We start from the raw sequence: 13680 nt of genomic DNA, 5'->3' as shown, positions 1-13680 counted from the left end.
AGAAGATATTTTAAAGATGCCCTTCAATAGGTTGAGGAAATTCTCTTGTATCCCTAGTTTGCTGAGATTATTTTTTAAATAAAGAATGGTTGTTCAATCTCAAAAAAAAAAAAAAAAAAAAAAAAAGGACATGAACATGGAGGGGTGAGCCTTCTAGGTGTCTTATTCCAGGTTGCTGGAGCTGCTGGAGCTCAGTGATTAGCCAAGCCTCGTATCAGTTCTAAAGAAAAGGAACCATCAGATTCCTGACCTCCTCCATGCCCCTTCTGACACCACAGCCCTTCTGAGATCTGTCTCCAAGAGGCACCTGGGATGTGAAAGAATCCCACAGAAGCCAAAGGGGTAGCATAAAATTTCCCTTCCTGGCTGAGGACAGGTTAGGGATCTGAGCAGATGACTGGATGCTGTCAATAGCCTAGAAAGAACCTGGGAAGACTAGCTCCTCTCTCTGGCCCCGTCAGGCTTATTCACAGCTCCCCAGCCTCAGAAGACAAGACTGGCAGGGCACAGTGGCTCACACCTGTAATCCCAGCACTTTGGGAGGTCGAGGCGGGTGGATCACCTGAGGTCAGGCATTTCAGACCAGCTTGGCCAACATGGTGAAACTCTGTCTCCACTAAAAACACAAATATTAGCACAGGCATGGTGGCAGGCACCTGTAATCCCAGCTACTTGGGAGGCTGAGGCAGGAGAATTGCTTGAACCCAGGAGGCGGAGGTTGCAGTGAGCCGAGATCACACCACTGCACTCCAGCCTGGGTGACAGAGTGAGACTCCATCTCAAAAAGAAAAGATAAAAAAAGACCAGTCAGTCTGAGTTCTTAGCCACAGTAGGACAAAGAAAGGTTCAGCAATTAGCCGCAAGCAAGGAGACAACCATCAGGTCACTTCCTTCAGTTTAGTGGTGACAGAGGAGGAGCCCTAGTGGACCAGTTGGCCCTGTGCAAAGAGCAGAAAGGCAATCCAGATAAATGTAATTTGTAGGATGACTCTGGAAGTCCTGGAGGGCCAGGAACACTGGCTGACAAGACAGGGTACTAATGGTGGTCAGGCAACAAGGAGGAGCTGACAGGGAACACAAGGGACAGTGAACATCCTACAGATCCAGGAAGAAGCTTCCAAAAGAGATGGGCAGGGACAGCCAGGTAGGAGATGGCTTGGCTGATGAAAATGGGGAAAACAGTCATAGGCAGTTACAGGAGGCACAACCAGAAACAGGCCAGAAAACCCTGGGTCATGAAGGAGGCTGAAGCTGTGGCTTTGGGTGGACCCAAAAACCAATGTGGGCCTTGATTCCCTTGACTGAACAGTGGGATAACAATCCCTGCTTCCTTACAAGGCTGTCCATAAGAACCAGGTAAGATCATGGACACGAAAGCACTTTGTAGGTTAGACATCAGGCTGATAAGAGACCACCTGCAGTTTATGGGATCCTCCCCAGTGTCCCCAGCACAGGCTGAGTGCAAACACCAGGACTATTTAAAGGTCACTGGGCAGGCGTGCCTACTTCCTGTTGGCCGCACAGCAGGGATCTGTCTTCCCACCCCACTCTCCCCTGGCCCAACGCCAGGGGAGAACGGAAAATAAAATCAGTTTAAAAGCAAACATTTATAAATAATGAAGAAAAAAAATATAGCTGAGAACAGCAGGATTTTCACCTCTTATGGGCTCTTGTCCAAAAAGAAATAGCAGTGTTTTCTGCTGCTGCTCTGTTCTTTCCCCATCTAGTGCCAGGAGGTCATAAAGAAAGATATGTAGGGAGAGGGAGGGAGGGATGGGAAATAAAACCCAAGAGAAAAAGAGCCTTCACCTAATGTCAGAAAATACATTCCACAGTCAGGCGTAGAATCAGAACACCAAGAATGCTTAGATTCAAATTCCAAAACAGCATATACCACCAAAAAGTGCTTCTTTTCTACCTCACTCCACGGCCAGGCTCTTCAGGGGCTTGCGTAAAGCAGAGTCACTTGTTCTTAGATGCCAGAGGAGAAGCAGACTCACTCTATGCAGGACAGTGGTGATGGTTTCCACGCTGAGGGACAACTGGACCCCAAAACTCTGTCCCTTACTGTTGCTCCCCTGTGATCTCTGATGGGGCTGCCTTTTGCCACCTGGGAATCACTTGCACCCAAGGGTTATCTGCTGCTGCTGAACAGGTTTGTATTCATGGGAATTCAGTGGGACAACATCCAGAGAGGAAACAGGTACGTGAGGAAGATTCCATTCCACAAGATATAGAACCCACTTCTCATCCTGTGCTACTGACATTCAGGTTCGAGAATGTATTGTTGCTTCCAAAAGTAACACTCAAATGTTCGAATCACAAGCAACACATTGCTGCAAGATAAAAGGCACATGTCTGTAAGACAGAGGTTTCGAAGATAGTTACAAAACTGTCCACCAGCTTCTGTCCATAGTGCCTTCCAAAGCTTCGCAAAACTGGCCATGAATTATGCAAGACACACGGCAAAACACTTCTTCACAGCATCCCTAGGAAAGAAAAGACACAAAGATGAGTGGGACGTCGTCACCCCAAAGGCACTTTAGAGGGCACCCAAAGTGGAAGCTGCAGAGTAGAAAGCACCTAGATTGAAAGATCAGACCTACACAGCATCAAACTGCAGCTTCAACATTTATTAGTAGTACTATCCTGGGAAAGTTCCTTGTCCTGTTTGAGTTCCAAATTCCTCATCTGTAAGAGGGGATGTCCCCACTTACTCCACAGTCTGATTATGGGAATAGTCATCATAATCAGAGAAAAAGATAATACAGACTATCAGAAACTAAGAAGTCAGTCAGGACTGCTGCACTTCAATATCGGCCAAAATCACAGAATGCACTGAGAGCATTAAATATTAACTGGGACCTTTCTTCATTCTAAGCAGGCAGCAGAAGGGAGCCCACTATGGGTTCTCAGCACTTATTAATACACTATATTAGTCTCATCACAGATATATACTGCTTGGAATTCAGTGTAGAGGGTGCAAGGAAGAGTTGGTCTTCAAGAAATTACTATTCTACCCAAGCAAGCACCTCCATTTCCACCACCACACCACATTGTGCAATGTGGCACTAGGCTTCTCATACCCCAGTTCTGTTCCACGTTCTCAACTGTGCTGCACTAAGGACACTGGGAGTCACATAAGGGAGGGAGAGGGGAATGGATGCATTTCCATGAATAGACACTGCATTTAATATCAAGATGATTCCAGGGCAGCATTTCTTGAGATACACTCTGCACTGTAGTCCCAGAAGAGTCTCTGCACAAGAAGGGTTTTATGGCCACGTAAGTCCCCCTCATGGCAGCTCACAATACACATAGCATATGGAAGGATCTAGCAAGCCAGGCAAAGAGGAACTTACCTAATTTTGCTTAACCTGTTTCTCAGATTACTTGATTATAGAACTCTTTTCTTCCACAGAAACACTTTCTGTGGAACACCATGGGAAAAGCTATTCTAGGGGAACTTACAAATAGAAGGGTGGGGCCAGGCATGGTGGTTCACGCCTGTAAGCCCAGCACTTTGGGAGGCTGAGGCAGGCTGATGACTTGAGGTCAGGAGTTCGAGACCAGCCTGGTCAACATGGTGAAACCCTGTCTCTACTAAAAACACAAAAAATGAGCCTGGAGTAGTGGCGTGCGCATGGAGGCTGACGCAGGAGAATAGCTTGAACCCGGGAGGTTGGAGACTGAGGTGAGCTGAGATCGGGTCACTGCACTCCAACCTGGGCCATAGAGTGAGACTCCATCTCAAAAAAAAAAAATAGAAGGGTGGGATCTAGCTCTGTGATTCCCTCCCTACTAGAGGAGTAATTCATTTGCTCAGCACATGAAACTCACTATCTCAAATAAAATTCCATCATTCTATGAATCACTTGTACATAAATTTTATACATGCCAATCCAGATCAAGCCTGAAGCTCTGATGAATGACTCCAAGCAAGTTTCACGAATGAGACCTGTGCAACTGCATTGGCCCTATACTTAGAAGGGTTCACATTGGGTTTCATGCCTTGATTTGATGATGTTGCCATCTGGAAATTCATAATCTTTTTTTTTTTTTGAGATAGAGTCTCGCTCTGTTGCCCAGGCTGGAGTGCAATGGTGTGATCTCAGCTCACTGCAACCTCCGCCTCCCAGGTTCAAGAGATTCTCCTGCCTCAGCCTCTTGAGTAGCTGAGATTACAGATGCGGGCCACCACGCCCGGCTAATTTTGGTATTTTTAGTAGAGACAGGATTTCACCACATTGGTCAAGCTGGTCTTGAACTCCTGACCTCAGGTGATTCACCCGCCTCGGCCTCCCAAAGTGCTGGGATTATAGGAGTGAGCCACCGCGCCCGGCCTATGATTTTTGAACAAGAAGCTCACATTTTTATTTTGCACTGGACCCTGAAAATTATGTAGCTGGTTCAGGGACCAAGAAATATTCAAATGTTGGCAGGCTGATCAGTATCTCATTGGATCCTCAGTTATGATGGACTCTGGCTTACTTCACATAAAAATCTAGCTTCCCAGGACATCCGTGCCCATATTCTTCTCAGAAAAGCCACCAGGCCCCAAAACCAGCCAGGTCTGCATGGAGTATTTCATAACTGTTACTCTCCTAGAATTTATCAGTGAAGCCACTCAGCTACCTTTCACTTGAAAGGCTTAACTTCGCATCCAATCAATCACTCCTCAGCACTTTCAAATCACTGTCAGCAACAGTCTTGGAATTTGTTAAGACATAAGATTGCTCTTCCTCCTTCCCAAGTCATGCATAATTTTTCATTTCCTCAGTACAGTTTGTTGTTTTTTTTTGAGACAGAGTCTCGCTCTGTCACCCAGGCTGGAGTGCAGTGGCGTGATCTCGGCTCACTGCAAGCTCCACCTCCCAGGTTCACACCATTCTCCAGCCTCAGCCTCCCAAGTAGCTGGGACTACAGGCGCCCACCACCACGCCCGGCTATTTTTTTGTATTTTCAGTAGAGACGAGGTTTCACCGTGTTAGCCAGCACGGTCTCGATCTCCTGACCGTGTGATCTGCCCGCCTTGGCCTCCCCAAGTGCTGGGATTACAGGCTTGAGCCACTGCACCCGGCCCAGTACAGTTTTTTTAAAAAGCTTGTTTTTAATTAACAGGTAATGATAAAAAAAAAATAGAAGTTAAATAGTTGCATTAGAACAAAGTCAGAGGCAAAGATCACGTGGCTAATTTTGAGAGGGTCATCACTGAAAGTGCTTAAAGAGGTTTGGAGTATTAGAATTTCAGAGCTAAAAGAGGGCTCTGGAGATGATCTAGACCAACTCAGTCTACTTATCAATGCTTTGAGGCCAGAGGGGTCAAGAGAGTTGCTCGAGGTCACACTGCTAGTTAGGAAGCCCTGGTACTGCTTACTCTCCATTTATAAACTCTTGTGAAACTTTTCCAGCAGTGGGATATTTCAAGAAGCACGAATTGAGATCCCTCCATATCTTACTCAGTGACATTAAATGACATTCACCTTTATTAAAAAAAAAAAGAAAAAAAAAACCCTACTCAAAGCTACAGGTTAAAAGAGTAACAATGTGCATATACGCACTATATATAAGAGTAGAATGTTCACAGCATCGGAAATTGATGTACCTGGGTAAATATCCATCATTAGTTGCATAATTAGAGTGGGTGGTGTAGTGACCTTAAACTTACTTAAATGAGATGTATAGTATTTGTCTACTTGGCTCAAAAGACTTCAGTAAAGATAAATAAAATAAGATGTACTCTCTGAAAGCAGACTCTAAATTAAAATGAATGACAGAAATCGTATTTCCAAATACACAGTCTTACCTTGCAAATGGTATGAAGGAAAGGCTATACCTATAATGAAAAACAAAACAAAGGGTCAAATGAGATGAAGGGAGTAGCAGATTATCCAGCGGAATGGGCTTCTGAGCTTTAAGAGTACCTGCATCGATTTATCCAGACCCTCTTCCATCCTCAGCCTGGGGGGTGAGCATGTGCACACAAAGGCCCACGCATATACATGTATGTGTACCTAGACACACACACTATGGCCATGTACAGACAGGCAGCCACAGAAGAAGGGCAAAAGGTTCATGTGGCGATAACCCCTATGACCTCAGCCTCACTGCAGTACTGCTGTAACCTTGAGCTAGCAGCAATCACCTAAAAGTCAGATTTCAGATACCTGGATGGCACAGAAACTCTATTCTGAAAAAGTAACAAATAAAACCCAGAATAGTTGAACCGCCCCCTTTTTTTTGAGACAGGGTCATGCTTTGTCACCTAGGCTGCTGGAATATAGTGGCTCAATCATACCTCACTGCAGCCTTGAATTCCTAGGCTCAAGCTTAGGAGGCTCAAGCAATCCCCCTGCCTCAGCCTCCAGAATTGCTGGGACTAAGTATGTGCCACCATGCCCGACTAATTTTTTAATTTTTTTTTTTTTTTGCAGAGACCAGGTCTTGCTACGCTGTCCAGGCTAGTCTCAAACTCCTGGCTTCAAGCAATCCTCCCACCTCGGCCTCCCAAAGTCTTGGCATTACAGTGTGAGCCACCCATACCTGGCACAGTTGAACTCCTAACATTTTATAAATTCTAAACAGAATTTAACTTCTACCCAATTGGGATAAATTTTCTGCTCTGCTCCTATTAATTTTAAAAGAAGAGAAAAGAGAATAAAAAAGAAGAAGAAGAAAAACTGCTACCAACTACTCTATGGGTGAAAATGTAGTATGTCCAAAGGTATTTTGGTAAATCCCAGTTAGCTCAGCCCTGTTGCTTAGAAGGGAACCCCACACAAGGAAGAGGCTCCAGAACGCTATAGAACCAGGCACTGTGTGTCAGGCAGGCTGTAAGCTGGTCACCCTTAGAAAAGCAAACACAGTCAGAACACGTCAGTGTTGAAGGGAATATCACTATTCAGCTGAACCCATGTGAATGCTGAACCTTTGAAACTGGATTCAAAATCAGTCTATAAGCAAAGCAAGGTGTGTGTATATGGGTACCAATTTCTGCCCTAGAAGAAAATCAAAATATAAACAGTCTACCACTCAAATGTGCATTTAAACACACACACACACACACACACACACACACACCACCATCCTTCTCCATATCTTATACTTCCCATGTACAGAAGCTCAATTACTTGTCAACACAGTAAATTCCAAAAGGCAATATGAAACTATATTTATTCAAAAGTCCAAAATTGCTAAAGGGAGGGATGGGAGTTAAGCTTGCAGTCTCAAGATTCATTTCTACCAAATAGGAGTTAAACCAATTCTTGGGAACTTTAAAATGTCCAGAATCCTGTTTTCTTTGCATTGTAGCAAACATTTTTTTCAAAAATAGGTGAGTCACATCTATATTCAAACTGCTCTGGCAGATACCACCCCTTGATACACTTTAAAAGAACTACAGGAATGTCTTGGAACCTACAGATTCCACGTGTGTCACCACCCCCTCACTCTGATGTCGTATAGGCTTGAAAGGACCAAGAACCTACAGCCCCATTCATGGTTTCACAAAATGTCTCCAGCGTCCCTTTTACTATGCTTGGCTCTGGAGTTACAATTTCCTGCTCTTCAGCTGAATTACCAAAAGTCAACAGGCCTCTAAGCACATACGCAGATCTTACAACCCACAGACACACGTTTTTCCATTTCGTCAGTGACTGTTCCTCATCTCCTGCTGACAATTCACTCTTTGTCCTTCTGTTAAATGATTCATTCTATCACAAATGTAACACTCATTATTTTTCTTACCGCTTTCCTTTTTTGTTAACCTCTATTGGACTCACAAGCCTTTTTAACATCCCTTATAATACTTTTATTGTCCTTGCACTTACCGGACATGAGTGGTTTAATAATATTTGTAACATCTCAAAAATCAACCATTAGTTCAGCAAAAATGCCACAGCAGGCAAGCAGCCTCCTGTGACCACTCAAGACCACTAATGCCATCTATTGGCAGTGGGCTGGGTTGATGGGCATTTGCTCTGGAGCCTGACTTCACTTTCATCAATGAGAATCCTTAAATTAAAGAGTTTCTGTGTTTTCTTAATTCTCCCACCCACAATATGTGAGTTTTATCTCCTTCGGCTACATTAGTCAGTGGGCTATGTGGGAGGGGATTGTTTAAAAGGTTACTTACCACGTCAGTGCCAAAGACTGCAAAATGCAGAAGATAAGTGCAAGTCCCTTGTTATGCCACTGGAAAAATAATAATATGGTTATAGGAGAGTGTGAGACAAAGGGCAAAAGCCAAAATGGTTAAGAAAAATTAAAATATACATTTACCCAAAAGGCAGAACACAGGGTAAGTGCAAAACACAACTAAAGGGAGAAAGGAAACATTAATTAATGACAATAACATGGCATAAAAAAAAAAAAACTCAAAACTTGTTATTCTTGACAAACGCACAATACTTATGCATCCTTCATCTCAAAGCAGTTAACCCACCTGAGCACCCATGTTTGGCAGAACAATTAAAAATCTCCACGAAATCAAACTAGCCAATAAAGATTCACATAGCTTAAAAAGAGAAAGACGTTCTTTTACTTTCAAGTTTTCCCAGAACCTCTGCCCAGCAAACAAATCACATTTCAGGCCCACCCATTCATCCGTCCATCCATCTTTTCATTCGAATGCACTAAAGAAAGCTTAACACAAATCTATTTTAACTTCTACCGAATGCTAGTCTCTGCAGCAGAAAGCACATGCAAGGACAAAGGTTAACATGAGATATCAATCTCACAGTCAGCATGCCAGTTATTTGTTTACCTATCACCTAACACTTTCCCTAAGGCCATTCTTAGAAAGCTCTTCCTACAGGAGACTTGTCCAGGCCGTGGACATCTGAGGCTGGCCAAGGACAACTGGTGCTAGAGCAGTTAGCCATGCCTTTCCTCGCCATCCTTCTGTAACAGTAACTACTCAAATATGTCCTAAACATTCTCTGTGTCCAGCATCATGCCCAATACTCTAAAAGGACACAAAATAAATAGTAAATGTGGTCACAGCTTTTGAGAACTCACCTATTTGAACAAATGAGATTACACAAATGAAACTAAAAATAAAAGTATGTTCATCAAGTTCCAAATTGTAATAGTTATAAAAGTCCAGAGAGTGCAGGTCTGGGATGATTTTGACAACCACAGGGAAGAAAATAGGCGAAAAATGAGAGGCATTTGGGGTCAATGGGACAGGAAGCTATAACAAAGCTGAAGACAATGTTGTCAGAGCAGGGTATAAGGATGACAGGCCATATGGAGGCCATTCCCACTTTGGGGAGACTGACGAAAAACAGTAATAAGTCTCCAAGTCAGATAATGAGGAATAAAGAGGCCATTCTATAAGGCAGGACACCCACCCTAGAGAATGAGTCCTGTGTTTCTGAGTTATTCCCTCTAAGCCCTGCCTGTGTGTGGCTTCAACAGTCACCAGGAAGGTGTCTGAGCTCCCTTACTACCACCATACCACTCTGGCTAATCTGACAAGCAATGCCCTCTAGAGGTGCTTTTCAGAACTGGTAGCACCTTGACACCCACTGAAACACAAAGTAGGGGAGGAGGGGATCGTGGCATTAGGTAGAGTGTTCCCTTCTGCCACATGGTTATAGGAATAAGGTAATAAGTCAAGCTGAACGGAAAAAGAGAAGAGTTCCTTAGGTTTAAAAGGAAAAAAATCTTATACAACAGAAATAAAAACTCCCATTTGAGAAGTCCAGCTAAAAAGCAGACCTTACCAGCACCATGATAGTTGCAATCAAACGTGTAGGTTCAAACATTCGCTTCAGCTGTTTCACTGGTCCCATGAGGAAGATGGTACTAAAAGGCAAACACACCCACACAAGCTGTTCAGAACAGAACTGCACTAGGCACACTGAGTCGCCACCCCAAGATTTCCTGTGGCAACAGTAGCTAACATTTGAAAAGCTCTTATTCTGTAGAAGGCACTGCGCTGAAGGGCCTTTTGTACATTATTCTCATTTAATCCATCAACAACCAACCCATAAAGTAGGAACAATTACCACACAGAGCCCACAGAGTTACTTTATCCAAGGCCACCCAACTAGGGAATGATAGACCCAGGCTGTAAATGCATGTGGGTTTGACTGTAGATTCATATCATACCACTAGGTTAGATAAGTCTTTTCCTTGAGAGGTGCTACCTTGCCTCCCTGACAATACCTACTCATGGAAACAAACAAGGCTCAGGAAGTTTAACGAAAAACCATACTTTACAGGCTTAGGTAGGTTATGTTAAAAAGTAGAGCATTTCATTTTCTTTCATAATCTTCAGGGAATAATTCTAATGATGATGATATCATCATGGGTTATTTGTTGAATGTTTGCTAAATGCCAGATATTACATGTATTACCTCATTTCTTCTCAACAATTTTGTGAGTTACATATTACACTTATTTTAGAGATGAGAAAATCACACAGCTACCAAAGAGCTGGTATTTGACTCTGTAGCTATTGGATTCCAAAGCTCTAAAAAGACAGTCCCAGCATGCTTGGGTTTTTTGTCTGTTTGTTTGTTTGTTTGTTTTGAGATGGAGTCTTGCTCTGTCGCCAGGCTGGAGTGCAGTGATGTGATCTCGGCTCACTGCAACCTCCGACTCCCGGGTTCAAGTGATTCTCCTGCCTCAGCCTCCAGAGTAGCTGGGACTACAGGCACACATCACCACATCCAGCTAATTTTTGTATTTTTAGTAGAGACAAGGTTTCATCATGTTGGCCAGGATGGTCTCGATCTCTTGACCTCGTGATCCGCCCACCTCAGCCTCCCAAAGTGCTGGGATTATAGGCGTGAGCCACTGCGCCTGGTCCCCAGCATGCTTTCTGTATGAATGAGAGATTGCTAGCAAGAGTAATCACAAATGAAGCAGACTGTCGTGTCTAACACATCAACCTGGCGTGAGCCACCACACTCGGCCAATAAGTCTTCCTCTCTTTGAAGTGCCATTAAGTTGCAAGGCTTCACTCTCAAGTGCCCCAACTAAAAGAACACTTCTTTAACCTACACCGAATAAGAAGCAACAGTCAAGGCTGGTCCTAAAAATTAAACACAGCATATACACAAAACCATAACAGACTACAGGCAAAGACACAAACTCCCAAATGCCCTGAAAATAACAATTTGCTCCCTTTATTATTTCCCTACACAGTGCTATGAAGAATCCAGCCCATAGCAATTTGCTAAAGAGCTCTTCTGGACTAAGCAACACACCCATATATTTATGCTCAGTCTAGACTATACATTATAACTTACACTGTCTGCCCAAAACAACCCCCCACCAAAAGTTAGTATTGGAGAAAGCTTTAGAGGCAACAAAAGACATCTCTAAGGGTCAGCATTCTACTGTCATAAGCACTAATAAATTAAGCTTTAAGCAGGTGGCCAGAATCAGGCACTCAATCATTTAATTAACATCCCCCATTTCCAGCCAGACTCAGAGCTAAGTTTGGGTACAACTGGGGACAAATAAGATACGTGTGCAGCCCTTATCAAGTGGCTTACAGACCTAACAAGTCAGTGTAGTAAAATGCTACCTGCACTGGCACATAAATATAGATGGAATACTGAGAGCCCAAAGGAAGAGGTCATCAGTTCTGGAGAGGAGGAGGTAATCAGGAAAAGCTTCATAGAAGAGGTGGCTTTTGAGCCAGGTCTTAACAAATGAGCAAGTGTCTACCAAACCAGGGCAGCTACAGATAGGGCAGCATTCCAGAAGAAGAAAACAACCTAACACGGGCACAACGACATTTTGGGAACTGCAAGAAGTTCAGCCTGGCTGGGAAGCACACTGGGTAGGGAATGGGACAACGGTGAAGCCAGATCTCAAAGAGGCTTAACTGTATGCATGTTGAGGAATTTGGACTTCATCTGTAGAGACAAAACAGGGAGCCACTCGCGGGGGCTAAGTAGGGTTATAAGTGAATGGCTCTACAGCTCAGTGGAAAATGGCCTGGAGAGGGGCAATGGAGGAGACAGAGAGACCCCGCAGAGGCATCTTGTTCAGGTAAGGGTGATACAGGCCAAAGCTAAGACGAGCTCAGATATCACCTTCTCTAGGAAGCCCTCCGTGACTCAGGTCGTGTCAGCTGCCCCTCCTTGAGCATCTCTTTCCATATCTTGTTATATCATGAGTTCTATGTCTGCCTGGCAGGGACCAAACTGGACTTGTCTTTGTATCCTCTGAGCCCAGCACAGAGTGTGATCAATGCTTACCCACTGAGCATACAAGTCAGTCAGTGAAGCACAAACAGCCATGGGGACACAGAGGAAGGAGCCAGGAAGACAGGGATACATCAAGCCCTAGTGAGCAATCATGGAGGAGAGACTTGGACCCCCAGGACTCTGAAGCCATTTACAGAGACACAAGGGAAGGGAAAAGGGGGAAAAAAGATGCCTGAGTTCAGGTTCCTGCAGGTCATTCAGGTAGAGGCCAGGCCAGGGCTCCCAGTTGGAGAGGGTGGAGTTGTTAGCACCAGTGTGATTGAAGCATCAGTGTGAAAGCTTGACCTGGAAAGTCTGTGCATTCACAACATGCAGAATGGGCTGCCCACCTCCAGGAAGCGCTCAGATGCCCTGCCCACATGAGCAGCTACTCAGGTCTGGGAAGGTCTGACACTTCATACAAACGAGTTTCCCTTATGGCCACTGGAGTGATGAGCCCTTTGAAAACCATCAACTCAATCTCTGACAGCAATAAGAATACAGCAAGCAGGAGGACTGGGTTGTAAACCCTGGAGAAATCACTGAACTGCTCTGTGCTGCAGTTCCTGAACATGTAAAATCACAATGGCAACACAGTTGCTGCTTTCTCCCAGGTGTTTCAAACTAAGAGATAAAATGTTTTCAAATAATAAGATATGAATGTGAGATAATCTAACCATTTCTCTCCAAATCCCTTACAACTACTGGAGCCTCTTCTTTCACCTCCCTCAAGGGCAACCAAAATCCATTTTCCCATCTAATGATTAGCTAAGATTGGATTTTAAAAAAAGTTACCTCCCAATTGATGCGATATTACCAAAGGTATAAAACACTGCGAAGAGGTGTAATCCCTTCCTGGGCACCCACAGCAGAAGAGTACCCTAGAATTTAAAGCACAGCGTTTGCACATGAGCAACCCCTCCCACCTGGCCACACAAGCAGAGCTCACAGAGGAAGCCCTGAGGAGGCCGTTTCCCTCCCCACCTCCCTGATTCCCCTCTCCTCTCATCCATGCATTTTAGTGAAGGGCAAAAGGGGAAAGGAGGTGGACAAAAGGGGGAATATATAGCAAAGACGGGTAGGAGGAAAAGACAGAGGAGGGAGGGAAATCTTACCAGCAGTGAGCAGAGAATTCCTATAGCAAAACACGCAATGAAGCCTTTTATCCTGGTCCCCCAGCTTAATGAAGATGCCTCAACAACCTAAAATTGAAAAAAAAAAAAAATACATATACACACACATTTACTAAAAACAAAGCAAGCACAAAATTAAATCTAGAAAGTGTTAAGTTGTACTAGGGAAGGCAAGGAGCACAGAATCCTACACACTCAGGCGATGGGAGTCATCGAATCCAGACTTTATCAGAGCTGTAAAGTTATGATGCAGATATGAATCTCCTCTCCAGCAGCTAACAGCTGTGCCTCCCGCTGAACATCTTCAGAGGCAGAAACTCTTTGCCTCGAGCACAACT

General features: G+C 44.2%; 1 protein-coding gene across 1 annotated transcript; it reads right to left on the bottom strand.

The window, feature by feature from the left end:
- Positions 1–1806: 1806 nt before the first annotated feature.
- Positions 1807–13413, bottom strand: SFT2D2 (SFT2 domain containing 2). Its single transcript, XM_011979929.1, has 6 exons — positions 13325–13413; positions 9729–9810; positions 8281–8316; positions 8135–8193; positions 5807–5836; positions 1807–2489 (listed from the first exon to the last, which is right to left on the bottom strand). Exons 2-6 carry the CDS (start codon positions 9795–9797, stop codon positions 2450–2452), a joined length of 234 nt encoding a protein of 77 aa, XP_011835319.1. The 5' UTR covers positions 9798–9810; positions 13325–13413; the 3' UTR covers positions 1807–2449.
- Between the last annotated feature and the right edge of the window lie 267 nt (positions 13414–13680).

The sequence above is a fragment of the Mandrillus leucophaeus genome, unplaced genomic scaffold (assembly GCF_000951045.1).
Source record: "Mandrillus leucophaeus isolate KB7577 unplaced genomic scaffold, Mleu.le_1.0 Scaffold207, whole genome shotgun sequence".
In the NCBI taxonomy this organism is placed as follows: Eukaryota; Metazoa; Chordata; class Mammalia; order Primates; family Cercopithecidae; genus Mandrillus; species Mandrillus leucophaeus.
This window is presented reverse-complemented; position numbering and strand designations above follow the sequence as displayed.

What these genes read in the sequence shown, in the direction of transcription:
- SFT2D2 (XM_011979929.1), bottom strand. Translation starts at nt 9,797, where the DNA reads ATGGGACCAGTGAAACAGCTGAAGCGAATGTTTGAACCTACACGTTTG. An exon ending in TTGCAACTATCATGGTGCTG is followed by an intron (nt 8,317 to 9,728) that starts GTAAGGTCTGCT and finishes TTCTCCCTTTAG; the next exon opens with TTGTGTTTTGCACTTACCCT. An exon ending in TCCTTCATACCATTTGCAAG is followed by an intron (nt 2,490 to 5,806) that starts GTAAGACTGTGT and finishes TTTCTTTCCTAG; the next exon opens with GGATGCTGTGAAGAAGTGTT.